General features: G+C 36.2%; 1 protein-coding gene across 1 annotated transcript in view; it reads left to right on the top strand.

Moving 5' to 3' along the window:
* Positions 1-248: 248 nt before the first annotated feature.
* Positions 249-26610, top strand: part of TMA16 (translation machinery associated 16 homolog) — a 285014-nt gene continuing 258652 nt past the window's right edge. The window contains exon 1 of the mRNA XM_053700233.1: positions 249-376. Within this exon, the coding sequence (XP_053556208.1) occupies positions 374-376 (3 nt within the window). The 5' untranslated portion in view covers positions 249-373. The remainder of the gene's footprint in view (positions 377-26610) is intronic.

Here is a 26610-nt window from a genome sequence, read left to right on the forward strand (position 1 = left end):
CAAAGTAAGCTCTATGGCAAAGTAAAAAAATAGACTTGGTGTTTTCAAAAACGCTTGTACTAAAATACTGGGAATAAGCAAGAGAGAAGCTATAATAGTTTATAAACAACAAGTTATCCCGCGTAATTGTTCTTAAATAATGAGAATAAGTAACGTTGCAGTTAAATCTGGACGATTCGGCAGGTTATGGGGATGTGCATTTGTATACTACAATTACAGCATGGTGAAAACGGAACTAATGAAGGAGTTGACTGCAGCCGTCGGATTACTATTTTGAACACACACTGTTTACAACGTCACTAGACCCACGTGTGTACAGCCTGAACTGGGGGAATACCGAGCGAGTTTGTACTGTAAAACAGAATACGTAACGATGGTGAGTTCTGACATAATTGTCTACACGAGTTTGATGTAATCATTACATTAAGTGAATTATATACGGAGTGAAACTTACTAATAAATACTTTGCTTATAATAGGAATTTTAAACTGATACACTAAAGTATGAATTGTTGTATCTGGTATAAGTGATAGAGGAAAATTTGGTTTTCATTTTTTGTTGTGTCACACACGTTGCAGCTATACTATAGACATATATAAAATTCTCTGCTTCTGAAGTTTTCCTATACAGTGCATCCCCAGTTGATAACTTCTTGGATGTAGATTCATACCTTCCAACATTTGTGGCTAGGTATTAGGGACTCAGGACATTTTTGTGGTGGCAGGGGCATGTTTAGAGGGGGTGAGTTTGTGGTTGATTGTGGGAATTAAAGGGATACTGAACCTAATTTGTGTTCTTTCATGATTCAAATAGAGCATGCAATTTTAAGCAACTTTTTAATTTACTCTTATTATAAAAAAATATTCGTTCTCATGGTATCTTTATTTGATAAAAATCAGGAATGTAAGCTTACAAGCTAGCCCTTTTTCTGTTCAGCACCCTGGATAGTGCTTGCTGATTGGTGGCTAAATTTACATTTGCAGCACCACTTTAAAGTATACTTAAAGGGACATGAAACCCAAATGTTTTATTTTATGATTCAGGTAGAGAATACAATTTTAAACAACTTTGCAATTTACTTCTATTATTTAATGTGCTTCCTTCTCCTGTTATCCTTTGCTGAAAGGTTTATCTGGTTAAGCTTAGGAGCAGCAAATAACCTAGGTTCTAGCTGCTGATTGGTGGCTGCAAATTTATACTGATTGTCATTGGCTCACCCATTTAGTTAGAAACCAGTAGTGCATTGCTGCTCCTTCAACAAGTGATACCAAGAGAATGAAAAAATTAGATAATAGAAGTAAATTAGGATTCTCTATCTGAATCATGAACAAAGTTTTTTTTGGGGGGGTTTCATGTCCTTTTAAATAAGTTAAGATTTACATAATTGCTGTTAGGAAGAGACAGTGAACACAAATTAGCGCTGTAGGGGAGGGCTATACACGCAACACAGACCCTGTCAGTCTCTAATAGAGAATTAGTGCAGAAAGCCACCGGCTGGCTAGGACAAGGTTAAAATGTGAGTTAATACTATGTGGGCAGCAGGTTCCAGAATAGCAGCTGCGCACAGAAAAAAACAACTGTGTGCAGCTGTTTAAAAATGCGTTAGATTGTGCCAATAGATAACATTAAGTGGAAGTTAGATATAATTCATCTAGCTATTAGGGCTGCGCATCTTCACTGTTCTCACGATTCGATTACGATTATCATGGTAACGTTTCGATTCGGCGATGCATCACGATTACTGCCCATGATTTTCATGAACTTGTTCTATAATATATATATATATATATATATATATATATATATATATATCTACACACAAAATATATATATATATATATATGTATATACACACACACACATATATATATATATATATATATATATATATATATATATATATATATATATATATAAAAAGCAAAAGAGAGTTCAGGACAAAGTTAGTTGTTAGCTGGATTCATTTGTTGGCAAACAAAATGTAAAGTGTATGAGGTTGCCTGTGTTGCGCTGAAAAAGTTGTAACGAGGAGTAATCGATTGTGGAAGGAGGAGTTAATTCTTACTCTCACCAAGTACCCGCCTGTCGGTACCGCCACCGCTGCACCTCAGGAAGACCGGTCAAGCTTCTACCTCCACACCTTCTACGAACTCTGTTTCTGAGAACCAGGCTCAGACTCCAGTACACAGGCTCAGACTTCAGACACAGGGCACGCCAAGCACGTCCGTGACGTAGATCAATCCATTCCTCCAATCCAGAAGGTGTTCCAGACTTCGGTAAAGGGAACAAAAAGGCTGAGAAAACCGCCTTACATTCCACTGCTTAGCTTTGCTGACAGGCTTACTCATAAAGGGAAAGTTAATTGTAGAAATAAAGGAGCGAGTAGCCAACGTCTAAAAATAAAAGTTCCAATTTTTAATGGTCAATTCTAAAAAGTTTTAACAGGATTCAATAGAAAAGTCTGACATGTTTCGGCCAATGGCCTTAATCTTAGACAGTGATTCTATGTAGAAAACCGCCAACATTTAAAAGCAGTACTTGAACCCTATTGGTTGCTTGAAAAATGGTAATCAATCAGTAACAATTGTGATTACACACATGAATGCAGAGGATACAAACAGAAACAAATTGATAAATTAATTAATTCATCTTAGGTACAGTATAACTTATTTCTGGCACATAGACAATATAAGTTCAATTAGTTAGAATACCTGTTTGCAAAGTTCTCTATACCTTTAGTACACAATTATTAGTATAATTGAAATATATAACTTCATAAAATGAAGAAAGAGAAACCAAATTGAGTTAAATGCAAACGGCAGAATATACATAGAAAAATAATAATAACCAGAAAACAAAACAAAAAATGGGGGAAAAAAAGGAATATAGTGGAACATATACATAGTTCAGGAATATTGGCCTATTAATTAGTGAAGGAACAGGGGCCAAATCGTAATATCCATCTTATATTTAAACAGATTAATAAGCAAGTTGTTTTTATGCTAACATAATAGCAATAGTTAACTGGAATATAGACAGATTATGAACTTTTTATTAGTTCTAATTTAAATAAGAAATAACAATTACTAAGATGTAAAACATAATAAAAATATGTATGAGTATATATATAGTAGAAAAACAAACAAACCCCCCCCATAAACAAAGGGGGAGCATCGGCCATCCATAATTGGATATAAAGATTATGTATATATATACACACACATATATACATATATATGCATGTATGTACAAACATGTGCTGTGTAGTTAGAGAGCGTGGTCTCAAACAATGGAGTACTACAATGCTCCTGTGCACAAGTACATAAATGCATACAGTGTCCCATTGATATGTCCTAATTCTGGTTATTATATGTATATTATATATATATATATATATATATGTGCATAAGAAGACCTAAGAATAAATGAAAAACTAATTTATAATGTGTGATTAAGATGGCAAAAGTGTTGAAAAAAGGAATACATAAGGATTATTCCCAAAAGTTTATTACATCATGTACAGAGTTATAACCTTTTGGAATGCGTGTTTCCAATGTAAAGATCCAAAAAGCCTCTTGTTTTAACAGAGCCTTATTAGTATCGCCACCTCTGGAGGCTACTTTAACTTGCTCAATGACTTTCCATTTGAAAGTAGTATTACTACTATTGTGCGTTTGAATAAAGTGTTTAGCCATGTCTGAGCATGGATCTGACCGTTTTATATCTGACAAATGTTGCCTAATGCGTTCTCTAACTTCTCTTGTGGTACAACCCACATATTGCTTATTTGTGCCTGTGCACCAAATCAGATATACTGCATTTCTGGATCTGCAATTTACACATCCATTAACTTTATATGTTTTATTGGTGACAGCAGATGAAAAATCATCTCCCTTGTGTATAAAGCTGCATGGAATGCAAGCACTATACCCACATTTATACATCCCCTTAGAATTCAACAAGGAGTTGGAACTGGATGGTTTTGTGGGCAATACACTGGGCGAGATCTGATTACCTATAGTCACACCTCTCCTATAGGAAAATTTACACCCTTTTTCTAAAGTTGTTGTTAAGCCTTCGTCTGCTTGAAGCATAGGCATGTGTCTACGTATGATTTTGCAGATTTCTTTGTAGTCCGAGGAGTACTGTGTGACAAACGTCACTTGGTCAACAGGCTCCTTTTTTGTTTTTGATTTATCCGTAAGCAAAATGCTTCTGTCTATAGAGTCAACCTCTAATTTTGCCTTTGTAACGGTTGTCTTACTATAGCCTCTTTGTGAGAGTCTTTTGGTAAGATCTTTACTTTGAATGGCATAATCAGATTTCTCTGAACAGTTTAGTTTAACTCTGATAAATTGTCCTTTAGCAATTGCATAAGGAACTTTGGGTGGGTGGTTGCTCTTACCATGCAAGAGTGTGTTTCCAGATATTGGTTTTCTATATATCTGTGATTTGACTTTATTCGTGTCAGGAGCAATACTGAGTTCAACATCTAGAAAATTGATTTTCATTTGATTAGTTTCAAAGGTGAATTGTAGATCCCAATCATTACCATTTAAGAATTCAACAAAATTCTTAACAGTGGTAGTGCTGCCCTTCCAAACCAAAAGTAGATCATCAATATAGCGATGATAACTCTTTATGCAATGAATATATGGATTAGCATCTCCATAAATCATATGGAGCTCAAACCATCCCATCACCAGATTGGCATATGAGGGCGCAAATTTCGCCCCCATCGCGGTACCTTGTAACTGTAAGTAAAGCAAATCTTCAAATTTGAAGTAATTGTGAATTAACAGATATTGCAGAATTTCTAAAATAAATGCTATAAATTCCTCGGTGTAATTAGACCTTTGTTCAAGGAAGAATTTTATAGCTAGCTTGCCCATGGTGTGTGGGATGGAAGAGTAGAGTGCTACAACGTCAATGGTAAGCCAGGTGTAATTGTCTTCCCATGTGAAATCATCAAAAATCTGAAGCACATGCTTGGTATCTTTAAGAAAACTGGGTAAGGAATAGACTATAGGCTGCAAAATGCTGTCTAGCCATTCAGACAGAGGCTCACAAAGTGAGCCTATGCCTGACACTATAGGTCTACCTTTAACGTTGATGATACTTTTATGAACTTTGGGCAGCACATGGATGATAGGGGTAACTGGGTTATCCACTACAAGAAACTCAAAAGTTTTTGCATCAATATGGCCACTTTCTAGGCCATCATCAAGAAGAGATATTAATTCTTTCTTGAAACTCTGCACCGGATTACATGGTAAAACACGATAGTCATTTGGATTATTGATTTGTCTCATAATCTCACCTTTGTAGGACTTGACGTCCCACACCACCACACTTCCACCCTTGTCAGCATTTTTAATTACAAGGTCAGAGTTAGATTTTAATGAAGACAATGCTAGTTTCTCAGATTTTATACAGGGAAAAACAACTTGACAAAATCTGAGAAACTAGCATTGTCTTCATTAAAATCTAACTCTGACCTACACATTGTCTTCATTAAAATCTAACTCTGACATACACACAATAGTAGGGTTACATATATTCTCAGAACCTCTGCAGTAGGATTACAGTTCCCTGTCAGACTCGCCTGGCATGTATGGGGTTAATGGTGCCTATCTGGGAGTTGCCTGTTCTATGTCACCTGTCTTTATATAATATAAGCCTTTCCAAGCCGCCTCCTCCCCTGTATGTCAGTTTGTTTATTTTTTTTATTGCAAGTACTGTGAGTTTGCCCTCCCTTCACTGACTGCTGCTTTATTTAATACTATTGGTATTGGTAGTACTAGCAGTCAGTGCCTATCGCTGTTCTACGTTAGCAGCTAATTCAGAGGGATTATATGAATTCCTGTGACACTGGCTACCGAGAGCCTCTCTCTGACGTGCACAATATTGCACTACGTAGAACAGCGATAGGCACTGACTGCTAGTACTACCAGTACCAATAGTATTAAATAAAGCAGCAGTCAGTGAAGGGAGGGCAAACTCACAGTACTTGCAATAAAAAAAAAAAAATTTGAACTGACTCGTGCACGCCCCTGAGTCTACATATGTTTTCTCATAGAAAGGATGGAAGTTTAATTCGAGACAGAGGTAAATTTGATGAAAGCAGTAAACTGGGATTTTTGTTTTACAATTGTATTCTCTGTCTGATTACATGTCAGCAATACTGTAAGCAGTGATAAAATGAAATGTATACAAGGGCAGGACAGTGTAGAACAGGGTATTTATTGTGCCGTGGTCCTGTGATTACAGCTTCCAGCCTTGGGTGAGGGTTGTGTAAACCATTTAGTATCACTGATTTCTAATTAGTTTAAGACCTGTGACCACAAGGGCTCCGGCGCCAAAGGAGCTGAGTCTTAGGGCCAGCTCAAACACATCTCTCCCAGTTCGGACCTAGCATTAAATAAAGCAGCAGTCAGTGAAGGGAGGGCAAACCAAACTCACAGTACTTGCAATAAAAAAATAAACGAACTGACATACAGGGGAGGAGGCGGCTTGGAAAGGCTTATATTGTGGCTCCAGAACAACAGTGAAGTTTAAAAACGGAGCGATGAGTAAACCAGAGTGTTCCATTTCCTCACATACCGCGGGGGTCAGGTAAGACACCAACGATTGCTGCTTGCAATAAAAAAATAAACTAACTGACATACAGGGGAGGAGGCGGCTTGGAAAGGCTTATGTTGTGGCTCCAGTACATTAGTCAAGTTTAAAAACGGAACAATGAGTAAAACAGGAAACCGACAGTACAAGACCCATTTCCTCACATACCGAATCCCCTGCCCATGACGTCACTGACCCGGAATCGATTCAGATCTTCACTGCATCGATGCAGAATCGTTCACTGCTGCATCGTGATGCATCGGTGTGACGATTATTTTTGACAGCCCTACTAGCTATTAGCTATTTTTTTATATGAGGGACCAGAATGTACTACAGCTGCAGTGGTGGAATTCAGCAGGTTCTCACAAATTCTTAAAGGGACAGGAAACCTAAAAAAATTCGTTCATGATTTGGATAGGACATACAATTTTAAACAGCTTTATAATTTATTTATATTATCAAATTTGCTTCATTCTCATGTTATCCTTTGCTGAAGGATCTGCATTGCACTACTGGCAGCTTGATGAACACATCTAGTTAGCCAATCACAAGAGGCAAATGTGTGCAGGCACCAATCAGCAGCAGCTCCCACTAGTGTAGGATATGTGTGTTTTCTTTTTCGACAAGGGATACAAAGAGAACGAAGCACATTTAAAAATAGAAGTGAATTTAAAAGTGTCTTAAAATTACCATTCCCTGTTCCTTAAAAGGACACTGAACCCAATTTTTTTTCTTTCGTGATTCAGATAGAGAATGCAATTTTAAACAACTTTCCTATTTATTCCTATGATTAATTTTTCTTCGTTCTCTTGCTTTCTTTGTTTGAAAAAGAAGGCATCTAAGCTATTTTTTGGGTTCAGAACCATAGAAAGCACTTTTTTATTGGTAGGTGATTTTACCCACCAATCAGCAATAACAACACAGTGTGCTCACCAAAAATGGGCCGGCATCTAAACTTACATTCTTGCATTTCAAATAAAGATACCAAGAGAATGAAAATAATTTGATAATAGGAGTAAATTAGAAAGTTGCTTAAAATTGCATGCTCTATCTGAATCGCAATAGAACAAATTTGGGTTCAGTGTCCCTTTAAATTTAGAATGTGTGAAGGTTCTACTATTGCAGCGCAAATTTCCTAACTTTTTGTATTATACAGAAGTTAGAGAACCTGTTGCTAAAATTTTGAAATCCCACCAGAACCTGTTGCGATTTTGGAATCCCACCATTGACTACACGGCTTACATGACACCTAAAATTCTCATTCTACCTTCTTATTTTTTTTTAATTCTTCAGTCTGCATCCATATATTTAATCATTCCCTGGTTCCGCCATTCGTCAAGCGCAACCCAGGTTCTGAACCAAAAATGGGCCGGCTCCTTAGCTTAGATTCCTGCTTTTTCAAATAAAGTTAGCAAGAGAACTAAGAAAAAATTGATAATAGGAGTAAATTATAAAGTTGCTTAAATTTGCACGCTCTATCTGAATTGTTAAAAAAAAAAAATGGAATTTAGTATCCTTTTAACCCTTTGAGTGCTAAGCACTTTCCCACCTGGGTGTTGAGCTGTTTAAAAGTTTTTGTTTTTTTTAGTTTTTTTTAAATACTTTTTAACTTTTTTTTTCCTTCACAGATCCCCAAGACTTACACTGTTGGAAAGGTAAGGCGATTATCTTTCCAACAGTGAGTCTTGGGGGTCTGTAACTGCTTAGATGCCTGAGATACAGGCTTCTAAGCAGCATGCCCCCTTTTCCTATACAGAGGTTTACAAATTCAGCAACATATCTTTTTGTGCAAGGCTATTTGTTTAGATATACTAACCATTTTGGGAACACTAAACAGAATTCTGAGAACCCATGGCTTTCTGTTAGCATTGTAGACAACCCAAAAATTTAAAATCCATAAAATTTTGGATGCTGCATGATCACATCTGTGCAGCTACACATTCAGAGCATATTTGCTTGAGAGTATTCACAATGGCTTGTACCACTGTAAATATGGGTGAAACCCCAACATTTTCTTTCATGATTTTAATTGAACCTACAATTTTAAGCAACTTTTCGATTTACTTCTTTTATCGAATTTGCTTCATTATCTTGTTATCCATTGCTAAAGGAGCACTGGCAGTTAGCTGAACACATCTAGTTATCCAATCACAAGAGACAAATGTGTGCAGGCACCAATCATCAGCTAGCTCCCACTAGTGTAGGATATGTGCATATTCTTAACAAGGGATACTAAGAGAACAAAGCACATATGAAAATAGAAGTTAATTTAAAAGTGTCTTAACATTGCATGCTGTATCTGAATCATGCAAGTTTAATATTGACTTTCCGATCCCTTTAAGAGACAAGAATTTGCTATATACAAAGGGGCAGGGGGCATTTTTTAGTCACCATTGCAAGCTAGTCCTGGTATGTAGTACAGAATAAATGTGTATTAGAAAAGAACATATGTCAAGGTTTTTTCGCCATGCAGACCCACACACTACAGGCTTGGAGTCCTTGAGAGTGCTGCTACAAACATTTAAGATCCTTTATTTGACAGTGATCACCCAGCAGAACAAAACTTGTCTTCATTTGTACTTTGGTACTCAGATGAGCCCTAATGTTTTTTTGACAGTCCCCAAAAACCTGTATGGGCCTCTTTTTCAAATTTGGATACCCTTGATAATCATTTAGTAAGGTTATCACAGTAGCAACATGAGTCACCTGGCTATTTTCAATGTTTTTAACTAAATGTAACAAAAATATAAATTTTTCGGTTGCATTTTGTCACATGCAATGAAATATAAATATAGTAATGGTATATTCTAAATCTGCTGGGCCTTAGGGAAAAAAAAATACAATTAAGGGTTAAACATGACTTCATTCTCGGGAAAACCATAGACCTATTAGCTCAGCCCACACTGCCCCCAGAGAGACTTGAGGTCATTCTATGACATTTAGAACTTACTGCACAGTAATTGTGCACAAGCTCATATATATCCGTCCCAAATAATTACAGCAACATAAACAACACTCAAGAAGTTTATCAATACGCTTATCCCTGTAATACAAAGCGATACAAATCATGCTGAAATGTAACGGTTTGAAATGTTTTTAAAATAAGAACAGAAGGCCTTGTGTATACAATTTGTAGCAAAATGCTAGAGAATAAAAAAAAAAAAAATAAGTCACTGACACTCGGGAACTGCCAACTCCTGCTGAGGGCTCACCTAGCCAGCAAAAGAAGAATTTATACTTATAATGTTTCTGCCTTTGTAGAGAGAATATTTTTTCCCATTTATTTTTTTCATTATTCACAAACTTGTGGGGACTTGAAGTCTTATAACTACAGTTTGTGTAACTTAGTAAGTCACAGGGGCAACAAATCTGTTTAAAGTTTAGGAGCCAGATGGTCATATGTATAGAGATATATGGTGAATAACCCAAAAAGTTAGGAGCCAGGGGTAAAATTTTAGGAGCCAGTGGCTCCCAGGCTCTTGATTTTGTCGAGCTAGAGTTAATGTAAGAGATTTAAAAAATGAGAGCACTAAACTTTTACAAATGTTATCTTGACAGTAACTGTAGCAGGGAAAACTAATTGTGAAATGTTTTGCATGCTTGTTTTTCTACAGGATAAACTATAGGAAAGTAAAAAATACACTTGCAGGATTTCAAGAGAACATGACATTTTTTGACACTTTTAAATATTTTTTTTTATCAAAATGTCTTTGTTCTATTGGTATCCTTTGTTGAAACAAATATGTACATATCCTCAGCAACAGTAATGCACTGCTGGGAGTCATTGGCTCACAAGATGTGTTGAGCTAGCTCCCTGTAGTGCATTGCTGCTCTGCAGTGTTCTCCACTGAAAATGTTGCCAGCTGGGTGACGTTATGAAGTAGCCCGATGGGTGCAGTGTAATATTTTCTAGTATTATATCATTTTCGACTATCAAAACCACAAATTAATTGCATAGATTAACATAAATATATTTAATGCTAATTTGTGTAATAAAAAATCAACATTTTTAATACTGGTTAATTTTAGATTAATGTTAGCTAAAAAAAAAATTGCTGGGTGGTCAGCAAAATCAGCTGGGTGGTGCACCCGCTGAAAAGGTCCTGGAGAGAACACTGCACTGTATTAAACACATATTAATATGCATGCAATATTGCAGTAATAAAGTGCTGTAACACATTAATTCATTTTCTTTGTACAATTTTTATATTCCTTTATTTTTTAGCTTTTGAAGGACATATTTCATGTAGAAGAAAATGTAGGGGCCACTGTGTCTCTTCCAATTCGTACTTATTATTGTAATGTTTGGCTCAAGAATTAAGTGCTGCTGCTATGGCAACAAAAAACAGCATCAATTTAAATATATATTGCAGTATTGGTTTCCATATACTAGTTGCTTGGTTTGGCAGATAATTAAAAAAAGAAACTTTCTACATACATATATTCTTAGCAAATATAATTTTTTAATATAATGTGTTGGATTTGATTCAGTTTTAATGGCTCTATCAAAGGCTTCTGTTAAGACACTTTTAAACCAGTTGCAATTTGTTGGAAAAACATTGTTCTGATAATAAATTTTTACGTTGCTAATGAGTTTGTTCGGATTAGTTATGAATCAACAACAGATTCAATTTATTTACCTTTTAACAAGCCAAAATTAAAATTAGCGTATCAAAGATATTTGTCTTTAATTATGTATAAGGTAGCTGTCAACAAAATACTTAAGTTCTTTTAAAGGGACATAACAGTCCGAATTAAACCTTAATAGTTCATACAGGTCATTCAGTTTTAAAGGGATAGGAAAGTCAAAATTAAACTTGCGTGATTCTGATAGAGTATGTAATTTTACAATACTTTTAAATTGACTTCTATATTCAAATGTAATTTGTTTGTTTGGTATCCATTCTTGAGAGAGAATATGTACATATCCTACGCTAGTAGGCGCTAGCTGGTGATTGGTGCCTGCACACATTTGTTTATTGTGATTGGCTGACTAGATATGTTTAGCTAGCTCCCAGTAGTACATTGCTTCTCCTTCAACAAATGATACAAAAATAACACACATTTGATAATAGAAGTAAATTAAAAGGTTGTTTAAATTGTATTTTCTATCTGAATCCTAGAGAGAAAAAAATAGTTTGATGTCCCTTTTAAGAGAATTTCCATTTATTTTTATTATCAAATAAACTTTGAGAGCTTGGTATCCTTGGCAATACACATATGCCTCTTAAGGGCTCACCAGATATGTCCAGCTAAGTTCCAGTAGTGCATTGTTGCTCTGACGCTTACTTTAACTATGTGTTTTACCCGTTTGCAAGCAACAGTGCAATAATAAAATGCTCTAACACATCAGAGCATTTTCTTCTTTCTACTTTCAGGGTGGTTTCTTGTGAAAGTTCAACACACTAAGGTCTGGATTTACACAGAACTTTCACACCAAGAAATCCGGCTCCGAAAAGAGATGAATGCCACAAGTGGCTGCCTTCTTCCACATTTGGATCCTAATGAAAGATCCAAATGCACCCCCTAATAGGATATATGAAGAATAACCCAAAAAGCTAGGATCTTCTGGGTTTGTCAAGCCCCGAAATAATGGAATTCATATACCAAATAATTTCAGCATTGCAGACATAATACATAGCTTTATGCTAAAAACTAATCCTTATTTCCGGATGAATTACATTTGATCTATAATGTGTCTTAAAGGGATAGTCTTGTCATAATTAACTTTTATGATTCAGATAGAGCATGCAATTAGAAAGTGCTACCCAGGTGCAGAACCAAAAATAGGCCAGCTCCTATGCTTACATTCTTGCTTTTTCAAATAAAGATAGCAAGACAATGAAGGAAAAATGATACTAGGAGTAAATTAGAAAGTTGCTTAACACCTTAATGACCGACAACGTGCAGGCGACGTCCTCAAAAGAAAAAATACAGTTAACGCCTGAGGACGTACCCTGCACGTTGTCGGTCTGGGAAAGCGGTGGAAGCGATCCTGATCGCTTCCAGACGCTTTCCGGTTATTGCAGTGATGCCTTGATATCGAGGCATCCTGCAATAACAGTCCTTGGCCATCCGATGCAGAGAGAGCCACTATGTGGCCCTCTTTGCACCGGACATCGATGGCCGGTATTGTTGGTGGGTGGGAGCCGGTGTGGGAGGCGAGTGGCGGTCATCGATGGGCCTTGTGATGTGGAGGGGGGTGGGATCGTAAGCGGGGGTAGCCGGGGGCGTTCAAGTGCACGAGGGGCGGGGGTGGGCGCGTGCACGGGGAGGAGGGAGTGGGTGGGAACCGCTACACTACAGAAAAACTTTAGTAAAAACAGGGGGAATAAATTACAAAAAAAATTATCAGTCAGGGGGTGGGGGGCTGGTCTGTGTGGGGGGGGGAGTACAGAAAAAAAAACACGAAAAAAATAAAAATAAAACCCATTTTTTTTGCAAACTAAGTACTGGCAGACAGCTGCCAGTATCCAAGATGACACCCAATAAGGCAGAGAGGGAAGGTTAGAGATGTTTGGGGGGGATCCTACACAGCAGCATATGTAAATATGCTTATTTTTTTTTTTAAGATACCTTTTATTTTAGTACTGGCAGACTTTTTGCCAGTACTTAAGATGGCGGGGACAATTGTGAGGGAGGGAAGGGAGCTGTTTGGGAGGGATCAGGGAGTGTAATGTGTCAGATGGGAGGCTGTTCTCTACACTAAAGCTAAAATTAACTCTGCAAGCTCCCTGCAAAGTACCTAATTAACCCCTTCACTGCTAGCCATAATACACGTGTGATGCGCATTTAGCGGCCTTCTAATTACCAAAAAGCAAAGCCAAAGCCATATATGTCTGCTATTTCTGAACAAAGGGGATCACAGAGAAGCATTCACAACCATTTGTGCCATAAGTGCACAAGCTGTTTGTAAATAATTTCAGTGAGAAACCTAAAGTTTGTGAAAAAATGAAATGTTTTTTTTTTTTATTTGATCGCTTTTGGCGGTGAAATGGTGGCATGAAATATACCAAAATGGGCCTAGATTAATACTTTGGGTTGTCTACTACACTAAAGCTAAGATTAACCCTACAAACTCCCTACAAGCTCCCTAATTAACCCCTTCACTGCTGGGTATAATACACATGTGGTGCGCAGCTGCATTTAGCGGCCTTCTAATTACCAAAAAGCAACGCCAAAGCCATATATGTCTATTTCTGAAGAAAGGGGATCCCAGAGAATTATTTACAACCATGTATGCCATAATTGCACAAGTTGTTTGTAAATAATTTCAGTGAGAAACCTAAAGTTTGTGAAAAAGTGAACATTTTTTTTTTTTTTTTTTTTTGATCACATTTGGCGGTGAAATGGTGGCATGACATATACCAAAATGGGCCTAGATAAATACTTACATATATATATATATATATATATTTCCAAAAAGCAGGCACTCACTGGACTTTTCTTAAAACATATAAATTTATTTAAAAAAGTTAAAAGACAAACGTTTCGGCACAGCATTGTGCCTTTGTCAATGTCATAACAAAAAATGAACAAGCAGAGTGCAGCTCCACACCCCAAAATCAAATTGATTTTGTGGTGTGGAGCTGCACTCTGCTTGTTCGTTTGTGTTTTTTATATTTTGTGTAAATATCTCCTGTATTTTCAGTTTGTATCTTTATAAAGAGATCAAAACATAAATATGGATGGTCATTAAAACTTTGCTAAAATAACATATCTAATAGTGGCCTGTCTCAATGAAATTTGCAGCAAATGACAGTGGAGATTTTTATATACACATTGAATATATTTATGCAGGAAATAGTATATTGATTATACCCCAATATGCATATCTAGTTGTGACAATATTCCTATAAATTATTTTAACTCAAAATGAATTGCTTATTAAATTTCACACAGGGATTATACTAGAATAATTTATAAATAGCCAGAACGTTTAATCAATTCAATATATATAATAATATAATTCACTATTTTCAACCCAATATAATCTAATACACTTCACTTATACCCACAGATTGTTACACAATGCTACCAATTCAACATAAACCAATTAATCTAGCATGAAATAACTTCCTATTTAGCCACAATAAAACAAATTCTTAAATATCATAAATACAAACAACTTATGGCATTAAAATACATAAATCCTTTCTTAATAACAATATTTAACACTAGTATACTTACTATCCTGATAATATTAATATTAAATATATATATATATATATATATATATATATATATATATATATATATATATATATAGAATAAGATACCTATTAAATTACAGCTTCAATTGAACTATGGCTATAAAGAATATCTTTGCTATAAAATATTAAATTATAAAAATCCCATTACATTACCAAATACCCATATGAGAGTTCAGCTTTTTCAATCAACATTATTTTCACTGTCATATAAAAGCGTGTGCACAAATCTGGACGTAACTTTGAAATTTGATAGAAAAAAAATCTACTACTCATTTGAAATTCACAGTAAATGCTATTGTATTGTCTTGTTATCTTGAATTTGTTGATTATGCAAATCTACTGTGTTTACTGGTCCTTAATAGGATAACTTATTGCATCTGTATTTATTTCAAAAACTAATTTTCACACCAGGGGCTCCATTGCATATGCAGCGTAGCCCGCAAAAGCCGGCAACGCCAGATTTTACGCGATTTTGGTATTACATATACGGCGTAGCATACAAGTTATGCGCATATTTTTTACCCTTCGGACGTTTTTTTTTTTTTTTAGCCATAGACTAACATAGAACAGACGCGCAATTTGGTATCCAATATACAGCGTAAGGACTTACACGCGCAGAATTCAGAAAATCTACTCCATTTTCATCTCACGACATATTGCAGGCGCAGGAACCCTTGCACTGACTAAAAAAGCAACGTAACTCCCTGGAAGCCTTAACAAACACATACATTTAAGCAGCATCTCAAGGTTAAAGGGACATTATACTATGATATTGTTTTTTTAAGGTTTATTTGTGTATTTGAAATAGTTTGAAGCCACAACATAATCAAATGGATTGAGCTTGTAGGTACTTTATCACATTGTGGACATATACTTGCTTATTTACTTTAAATTTCTTCTCAAAACAATCAACAATACTTGGAGAAGAGAACAATGGGAAATCATAATTGTATTACCGTCATCTCTTTATATATAGGTTTATATATGAATTTTGAATAGCGTAATTATGTGTCATATTTTTATATGAAATCGCGGTTCATTTTTACGAGTGTTAGCCTAATTTGCATAAAACTACTATTTTGACACTTTCCGTGGATAAAATACTGGCTACTTGAGACGACTAAAATGTGTATTTGCGCACATTTCAGAAGATCGTCAATTTGTCCTACTTACGCCAGTTTAGCATCTAACGGCGCAGTATATGTAATACCCCGATGTGCAAGGTGAAATCATGGGTGGCGCTGGTTCCCACGCTTGCGCCGAAACCTGCGCCGTATATGTGATCGTGCCCCAGATTCTGAAAAATAAAAATAAATGTAATTTTATTCTAAAATGTCGTCAATCATTTTAAATTCACTAAAGTAGCTATTTATTTAATATAGCAGACATCCATCCAATATAGTATATTAGGCCTAAGACAATCTTCTAGATTCATATATATATATATATATATTATTTATATAATCTGAGTATTTTAAATAGATCTGAAAATTATACAATTCATTTCAAATTAACTTTTCATATGAACTTTTAACTTCCCCCTATAATACCCAGGGCATTTGAAGCTGACATCGAGTCTAGGGTCTGTGTATTGGAACTCCGTATGGAACATTTAACACCTAGATAATAGATATTTACATTTCCTGGTCATCCTGGAAATGTATCTAAAACTGCAGACTTCCGGTCTCTCTGACCACAGGGGTTCAGGTGAAAAATCCTTTGAAAATCCCCATCTTCCTATCTAAACAAATATCTGTTTCTTTGTACTCTGATGTGTAATCCGCAAACGGGGGTGGTGTCACCCATTTCAGTGTTAGTTACAAATGCTCTGCTGTGATTACAGCCAAATCAAAGTAGATATTAGCTAAAATGAAATATTAATTTATGTGATACATATATAGTTTATCCCATGCCACTCAGCAATACACTAACTTGTGAGAATAGCTGGTGACAGTTACAGGATCATTATACAAGAGCGTGCAGATGTTAGGAAAGGGGGTTTGCAAAAGATCATTTAATAAGAAATGGACTAGAAAGGAAAAATGAACATATACTCAATATTATTCATAATGATGTATTCATACAATTGTTTTCTATAGTAAAATCATGTATTTGAATATTTTTTGTTCTCAGTTATGATTGTAGCTTCAGTGCTAAATAAATATGATGTTTGCTAGATTAAAAAGGATTAAAAAGAAATAAAGGGCTAAATGACAAGTTTTGCGGTATGGTGCAATACGGCTATACCGCTGAAAAATTGGCCATTGCGCGTGGAATGGCCGGTCTCCTGTATTACAAGCTGCGGCGGTATAGCTATACCACAAGTATTTTAGCCTGTAACGCAATGATCCATTCCACACTCAAAAAATTACTTTTGAGTGCGTGATTTTCAAAGTGCTGTATTACAGTTTGTGCGGTCCGGCTAAAATGCTTGCGTTATAGCATATACCGCCCTGATCCATTCCGCAACCTGAGATCAGTAGTTATGGATTTTGCAAAACAAAAATGTTTCACAAAACTCATAACTAAAAGGTTACAAAGTACAAACTACCTGTTAAACCCTAAACTGCCACCCTCCCGCATCGCCAATACTTTATTAAACTTATTAACCCCTAATCCGCCTCCCACCCACATAGCAGACACTAAATAAACCCATTAACCCCTAAACCACCGGAACCCCACGTCGCTACTACTATTATAAACCTATTAAACCCTAAACCGCTGGCACCCCAAATTGCAACTAATAAACTAAACATATATTAATTCCTAAACCGCTGGCCCCCCACATCGCTACTACTATAATAAACCTATTAACCCCTAAACTGCTGATCCCCCACATCGCAACTAATAAACTAAACCGATTAAACCCTAAATCGCCGGCACCCCAAATAGCAACACACTAAACCTAATACCCCCCTCATTTTAAATTAAATTTACAATATAACTATCTTTAAATAAATAAATAAAAACTTATCTGTGAAATAAAAAACAAATAAGTTTAAACTATAAAGTAACCTAACATTACTATTTTAAAACAATAAAATTAACAAAAAATAAAAAAAACTAAATTACAAATTAAAAATATCTTAACACTGCAAAAAAATTAAAAAAAAAAGACATTTACAAAAAATAAAAACTCTAAAATTCCGAAAAATAAAAAAACTCTTAGATTACGAAATTACACCTAATCTAATACCCCTATAAAAAAACAAAATAAAAACACCCCTTAATTTAACAATAAACTACCTATAGCCCTTTAAAGGGACACAAAACCAACAAAACAATTGACCTCCAATAGCCAGATCACTATAAATATGTGCATTTTGTAATTACAATAGCGCTTCATATATTAACCATTTTTTACTTATGGTAGAGAAAAAAAGAAAGCGCCTCATGGTGTGGATAACTCTGAACAGTTGTATAGTAAAATGACAGTTAACGTGTGAAATGATACTCACATGGAAATTGGCAGGCTGACGTTTACAGCAGTCAGTACGCTGAGGTAGGCAAGCTTTGGTCTGTCTCGAAACCAGCTGTCAGCTCTCCACAGAAGACGATCAGGAGTCCATTTTGTTTGCAAGTGGTAAATGCAAATTGCTTCTGGTAGATGCCGTAAGCACCACCCTGGCTGCAGACAGTTTTTGAGGAGGAGGCTACTGATACAATATCGGCAACAGTGTTGACAACATAGGATGAATGCTTAAGAAAGCTGGAAACAGAATGCCCTGAACTGTGCATGGAGATGAAAGTACTTCCTGGTTACATATTCTATTGCATTTTCCCAAAAAAAAACAAGGCTCGCGGGTGCAAAAATTGCTAGAATTTATTGCGTCATTTTTGGCGCGAGACTTTTTTGACGTGAGAATTGTTTGTTTGACGTCATTTCCGGCGTTGTAGTTGACGCCGAGAGTTTTCACGTAGTTGCGTCATCTATGACGCTCGTGTTTGTTGCAGATGTTTTTGGCGCCAAAAAATTTGTCAATTGTGGGCGTCATACTTGGCGCCAGTTTTTTTGACATTATTTAAGTCTTTGTTTCTTTTTGCTTCTGTTTACCAGAGGCTTATTCTGTTTGCATTTTTTCCCATTCTTGAAACTGTCATTTAAGGAATTTGATAATTTTGCTTTATATGTTGTTTTTTCTATTACATATTGCAAGATGTCTCAAGCTGACCCTGTATCAGAATCTACTTCTGGAAAGCTGCTGCCTGATGTCGGTTCTACCAAAGCTAAGTGCATTTGTTGTAAACTTGTGGTAACTGTTCCTCCGGCTGTAGTTTGTGTTAGTTGTCATGATAAACTTGCAAAAGTAGACAATATTTCCATTAGTAATAATCCATTATCTGTTGTTGTTCCTTCAACATCTAATGGTCAGGATATTCCTGTTAATGTAAGAGAATTTGTTTCTAATTCTATTCAGAAGGCCCTGTCTGTTATACCACCTTCTAATAAAAGTAAAATGTCTTTTAAAACTTCTTCAACATGCTAATAATTTCATTTGTGATGCCATTTTTGATATCATTAGAATTGATGTCAGGTATATATCTTTAGCTATTTTAGCTAGAAGAGCTTTATGGCTTAAATCTTGGAATGCAGATATGACTTCTAAGTCAACGTTGCTATCTCTTTTTCTTTCCAAGGTAATAAATTATTTGGTTCTCAGTTGGATTCTATAATTTCAACTGTCACTGGGGGGAAGGGAGCTTTTTTGCCTCAGGATAAAAAATCTAGGGTTAAATTTAGGGCTGCTAACCGTTTTTGTTCCTTTCGCCAGAATAACGAACAGAAGCCTGACCCTTCCCCTAAAGGAACAGTTTCCAATTGGAAGCCTTCTCCAGTCTGGAATAAATACAAGCCTTTTAGAAAATCGAAACCAGCCCCCAAGTCTACATGAAGGTGCGGCCCTCCTTCCAGCACAGCTGGTAGGGGGCAGATTACGATTTTTCAAAGATGTTTGGATCAGTTCAATTCAAAATCATTGGATTCACAACATTGTTTCTCAAGGGTACAGAATAGGTTTCAAGGTAAGACCGCCTGTGAGAAGGTTCTTTCTCTCACGCATTCCAGTAAACCCATTAAAGGCTCAGGCTTTCCTGAAATGTGTTTCAGACCTGGAGTCATCTGGGATAATTGTGCCAGTTCCATATCTGAAACGAGGTCTGGGGTTTTATTCAAATCTGTTCATTGTACCAAAGAAAGAGAATTCTTTCAGACCAGTTCTCGATCTAAAAATTTGAATCATTATGTAAGAATACCAACATTCAAACTTGTGTCTATAAGGACTTTTCTGCCTTTTGTTCAGCAAGGGCATTATATGTCCACAATAGATTTACAGGATGCATATCTTCATATTCCGATTCATCCAGATCACTATCAGTTCCTGAGATTCTCTTTTCTAGACAGGCATTACCAATTTGTTGCTCTTCTTTTTGGCCTAGCAACAGCTCCAAGGATCTTCTCACAGGTTCTCGGTGCCCTTCTCTCTGTAATCAGAGAGCGGGGTATTGCGGTGTTTCCTTATTTAGACGATATCTTGGTACTTTTTCAGTCTTTACATTCTGCAGAATCTCACACAAATCAATTTGTGTTGTTTCTTCAAAGACATGGTTGGAGGATCAATTTACCAAAAAGTTTCTTGATTCCTCAGACAAGGGTAACCTTTTTGGGATTCCAAATAGATTCAGTATCCAGACAAAAGACGTCTGAAATTGGTTTCAGTTTGTCGGAACCTTCAGTCTCAGTCATTCTCTTCAGTGGCTATGTGCATGGAAGTTTTAGGTATCATGACTGCAGCATCGGACGCGCCCCCCTTTGCTCGTTTTCACATGAGACCTCTTCAGCTTTGTATGCTGAACCTTTGGTGCAGGGATTATACAAAGATATCACAATTGATATCCTTAAATCCCAATACTCGACTTTCTCTGACTTGGTGGTTAAATCACCACCGTTAAGTTCAAGGGGCCTCTTTTCTTCATCCAACCTGGACTGTGATTTCAACAGATGCGAGTCTTTCAGGTTGGGGAGCTGTCTGGGGATCTCTGACAGCGCAGGGGGTTTGGAAATCTCAAGAGACGAGATTACCAATAAATATTTTGGAACTCCGTTCGATTTTCAGAGCTCTTCAGTTCTGGCCTCTTCTGAAGAGAGAATAATTTATTTGTTTTCAGACAGACAATGTCACAACCGTGGCGTTTGTCAATCATCAAGGTGGGACTCACAGTCCTCAGGCTATGAAAGAAGTATCTTGTATACTTGCATGGGCGGAATCCAGCTCCTGTCTAATCTCTGCGGTTCATATCCCAGGTATAGACAATTGGGAAGCGGATTATCTCAGTTGCCAGACTTTACATCCGGGAGAATGGTCTCTTCACCCAGATGTGTTTCTTCAGATTGTTCAGATATGGGGGCTTCCAGAAATAGATCTAATGGCTTCTCATCTAAACAGGAAATTTCCCAGGTATCTGTCCAGATCCAGGGATCCTCAGGCGGAAGCAGTGGATGCGTTGTCAGTGTCACTTCCTTGGAATTATCAACCTGCTCATATCTTTCCGCCTCTAGTTCTTCTTCCAAGAGTGATTTCCAAAATCATGATGGAACGTTCGTTTGTACTGCTGGTGGCTCCAGCATGGCCACACAGCTTTTTCTATGCGGATCTTGTTCGGATGTCCAGTTGCCAACCTTGGCCACTTCCGTTAAGATCAGACCTTTTATCTCAAGGTCCCTTTTTCCATCAGGGTCTCAAATCATTAAATTTGAAGGTATGGAGATTGAAAGCTTAGTGCTTAGTCATAGAGGTTTCTCTGACTCCGTGATCAATACTATGTTGCAGGCTCGTAAATCTGTGTCTAGGAAGATTTATTACCGATTTTGGAAGACTTACATTTCATGGTGTTCCTCTCATAAGTTCTCTTGGCATTCTTTTAGAATTCCTAGAATTTTACAGTTTCTTCAGGATGGTTTGGACAAGGGTTTGTCCGCAAGTTCCTTGAAAGGACAAATCTCTGCTCTTTCTGTTCTGTTTCACAGAAAAATTGCTAATCTTCCTGACATTTGTTGTTTTGTTCAGGCTTTGATTCGTATCAAGCTAGTCATTAAGTCAATCTCTCCTCCTTGGAGTCTTAATTTGGTTTTGAGAGCTTTACAGGCTCCTCCGTTTGAGCCTATGCATTCTCTGGACATTAAATTACTTTCTTGAAAAGTATTGTTTCTTTTGGCTATCTCTTCTGCTAGAAGAGTTTCTGAATTATCTGCTCTTTCTTGTGAGTCTCCTTTTCTGATTTTTCATCAGGATAAGGCAGTTTTGTGAACTTCATTTAAATTTTTACCTAAGGTTGTGAATTCCAACAATATTAGTAGAGAAATTGTTGTCCCTTCATTGTGTCCTAATCCTAAGAATTCTTTGGAAAGATCTTTGCATTCTTTGGATGTTGTAAGAGCTTTGAAATATTATGTTGAAGCTACTAAAGATTTCAGAAAGACTTCTAGTCTATTTGTTATCTTTTCTGGTCCTAAGAAAGGTCAGAAAGCTTCTGCTATTTCTTTGGCTTCTTGGTTAAAACTTTTGATTAATCATGCTTATGTGGAGTCGGGTAAATCCCCGCCTCAGAGGATTACGGTTCATTCTACTAGGTCAGTTTCTACTTCCTGGGCTTTTAAGAATGAAGCTTCAGTTGATCAGATTTGCAAAGCAGCAACTTGGTCTTCTTTGCATACTTTTACTAAATTCTACCATTTTGATGTTTTCTCTTCTTCAGAAGTAGTTTTTGGTAGAAAAGTTCTTCAGGCAGCTGTTTCAGTTTGATTCTTCTGTTTATAATTTCAGTTTTTTTTTTCATTAAAACTTTTTTTATTTGGGTTGTGGATTCTTTTTTTCAGCGGAATTGGCTGTCTTTTTTTTTATCCCTCTCTAGTGACTCCTGCGTGGAGTTCCACATCTTGGGTATTTGCTATCCCATACGTCACTAGCTCATGGACTCTTGCAAATTACATGAAAGAAAACATAATTTATGCAAGAACTTACCTGATAAATTCATTTCTTTCATATTGGCAAGAGTCCATGAGGCCCACCCTTTTTATGGTGGTTATGATTTTTTTGTATAAAGCACAATTATTCCAATTCCTTGTTGATGCTTTTGCTCCTTTCTTATCACCCCACTTCTTGGCTATTCGTTAAACTGAATTGTGGGTGTGGTGGAGGGTGTATTTATAGGCATTTTGATGTTTGGGAAACTTTGCCCCTCCTGGTAGGAATGTATATCCCATACGTCACTAGCTCATGGACTCTTGCCAATATGAAAGACATTAATTTATCAGGTAAGTTCTTACATAAATTATGTTTTCTTCGCCATGCGCATGTGCGATTTAACCTTCTCATCATAACGGACGTCACCGCAGGAAAACGTGCAGACCAGCATAATCTATCGGTAAATGAGGAGTCATTGAATACATATGCGCATGCGTGGGTAGACAAATCGATATGTGCATGGTCAGAAGAACGCTAAATAATGAGATGCAAAATGTTTAATTTCTATTGGTAAGTTTGTCGGATCGCGCGCCTCCCATATTTGAGGGTTGTCTGATGTGACGTAATATCCGAAAATACAAATTATTTTTTCTCAAGTTTAAAAGCTTTGTTACAAGCAGCAAATAGGTATGTCATAATATTTATACATGCAAAATTTCATATTTGTGGTCTGTTGGTGCAAAAAATTAGAAAGTTCTTGAATCCTTTAAAAGGGCCTTTTGTAGGGCATTGCCATAAGTTAAACAGCTCTTTTACCTAAAAATTACAAAGTCCCACTTACAGTACCCCCCGCCAACCACCCCCCAAAATACAAAAACTAAGTCTAAAAAAAACCCTAGTCTAAATACCAGTAATCCACCGACACTAAATAAAGTTATTAACCCCTAAACTGCCACCCCGCCATCGCCAACACTAAATACACCTATTAACCCTTAAGCCGCTGACCCCCCACATCGCCAACACTACAATAAACATATTAACCCCTAATCCGCCGCCCCCACATCACAAATACTATACTAAATCCATTAACCCCTAAACCGCCGGCCCCCCACATCCACCAGGCCCCCACATCGCACTACACTAAATTAACCTCTAAACCTAACACCTCCTAACCGTAAATTAAAGTTACAATATAACTACCTTAAAATAAATAAAAACTTACCTGGAAATAAAAAAAAAACCTAGAGAATGGTTTGAGTGGCGCTCATACAAGCTGAGGATACTAGGACATCAAGTTAATAGAATACAATCATCCAAATATTTGTAGTAAAAATAAAAAAAAATGTAATTATCCTTATTATAAGATACTGCGCAGTGTAAATACAATGACACAATTAGTTTCATAAAAAGATGGTAGAAAAGTTGTGGCCACAACTATGTATATTCTAAACAGTATTAAAAACAGTATAAAAATTACAAAAAAATACATCTGAAAGGAAAGTTTAATAGGAAATCAAATATTGTATAATTCTGTAGTTATGTAAATAAACCTCTGAGATGAAAAAATATCTTTTGAAAAAGAATTTAAAATATTTTTTCTTTTTTATTAATAAGTAATTATTTATAGAAATGATAAAAATTATAATATTCTCAAGAGCAGATATGTAGCAATGTTGTGACTTTTATACTACCAAAAAGGAGATTTTTTATATATAAACCATTAAATATGTCATATTTACATCTAACAGATATCTGATTGAAATAACCAAACCTTATGCTTTCAAGATAATATGTGTAAAAAATTGTATTATATAAAATAATAAAAAAATCTTTTTGAAGGTAAAATTGAAATGAGTATAGCTTTAAAAGTTCTAACATATGGGTAACACATACGGGTATTCAAAACCATATAAGAGGAAGAAGCCGCTCCACGAAAATCATCTTGATAAAGGCACTCTGAAACGCGTAGAAGCTGAACTGTGGAGTAATCTTAAAATCTGGCACAAAGATTGCACAACCTGATAGTGACGAAGCGGAACACAAAATTTGAAGAAAGGAATACATCGACGGGACTCTCTAATCGGCTGCTTTAAGTCAACCAACAAAGCTGTGATACCAAGGCAGTGAAGACACTGTGAGTATTCCGCCTGCACACGGAGAATGCCTCTGGCCTGGAAACACAGCTAGGTAAGTCTGCCGCACAGCGATTAAAAACAGCGGATAAGCCTGAAACAGAGACCCGACAACTTGACCGGTCAAGCAGCACACTTACAATTATTCTCAACTTGATAATCGCCTCATACACATTGTTTTCACTGACTTAAAAGATCACTTGTATCTTCACAAACATATCTTGTTTATAAGCGCAAAGAAAAGGATATAAAGCTGTACCTTTAAGGCTATATTTTTTTCGCACATTCACCCGTAACAACATTTCTTATTTTGGACACATTAGGGAAATCAATACAAAGTAATTGACTTATTTGGATACATAGTATCATCATTTTTGATGTTATTTAACTCACTTAAGTATGCTATGTTTTGATACTTTCTTGGACATAACCGAACATTTATAAGCAACTTTGGAGATTTTTTTGTTAAATATAACTTGGTGTTATAATATATGTTAATGAGATATCTGTTTATTTTTGAACTAGCATATCACCAGTCATTAAATCACTCTTTGGATTGCACATTCATCTATTAGATAATATTGATAATAGATTTCACTTATGTGATTGCTAAATATTGTGTACACCTGCTTGAGATATAGCTCAAGTTTCATTTCCCAGCAACTTTTTAATTCACTCCTGTTACCATTTTTTCTTCATTCTCTTGCTATCTTTATTTGAAAAAGAAGGCATCTAAGCTTTTTTTCTTGATTCAGAACTCTGGACAGCATTTTTTTATTGGTGGATGAATTTATCCACCAATCAGCAAGGACAACCCAGGTTGTTCACCAAAAATGGGCCGGCATCTAAACTTACATTTTTGCATTTCAAATAAAGATACCAAGAGAATAAAGAAAATTTGATAATAGGAGTAAATTAGAAAGTTGCTTAAAATGTTATGCTCTATCTGAATCACGAAAGAAAAAGCCAGGTGTGGACAGCGTAATACTTTGTTCTGTTATTTATAAATGTTACTTAAGCTATCCAAATCACAAATTAATTGCATAATTTAACATAAATGTATTTCATAATGACATTGGGCATCAAATGTTAGCTGATTTTGTATTAATATTGGCTTAAATTATAGCCGGGTGGTCAGACTGCGGATTTACTATTATTACTAAGACTCAGAGAATATGAATAAAGAGAATACATGTCCAGTCTGCCTCACTGAAGGTGACTGGGCAGAATAAACAAGCAGCAGAGAAAGTATGTGTCAGTGGGGAAAAATGTGGCAGGGGAGCAACATCCAAAGTAGGGTCATCCCTTGGTCCCACTGACTGGTTAGACCCTTCACTCGCAGGGCAGATTCTACTGTAGGCAGGTGGCATGGCAGTTTACTGGGTGCTGGAGTCTATATTTTTAGGTCTTCTGATGCCTAGTGGTGTTTTTTTTTTTTTTTTTTTTTTTTAATTTCCAATCTACAACTTCCTTTGACAAAGTGATTTAATTTTGTTCAACCAGCTTCAGACTGTACAAATGCTTTACATGCTGATAGTTGTGAGGAAAACAGACTTGGTAACAATATCCTAGTGTTGCATATAACATTCAAAAAAATATCTTAAGAAAATACTATAATGTCTTTTACCTAGTTTGCTTCACGAGGCATGTACCATATGTTACCTCAAGCTTTTTCTATCTTTTATT

This window comes from Bombina bombina, chromosome 2 (genome assembly GCF_027579735.1).
Source record: "Bombina bombina isolate aBomBom1 chromosome 2, aBomBom1.pri, whole genome shotgun sequence".
Lineage (NCBI taxonomy): Eukaryota > Metazoa > Chordata > Amphibia > Anura > Bombinatoridae > Bombina > Bombina bombina.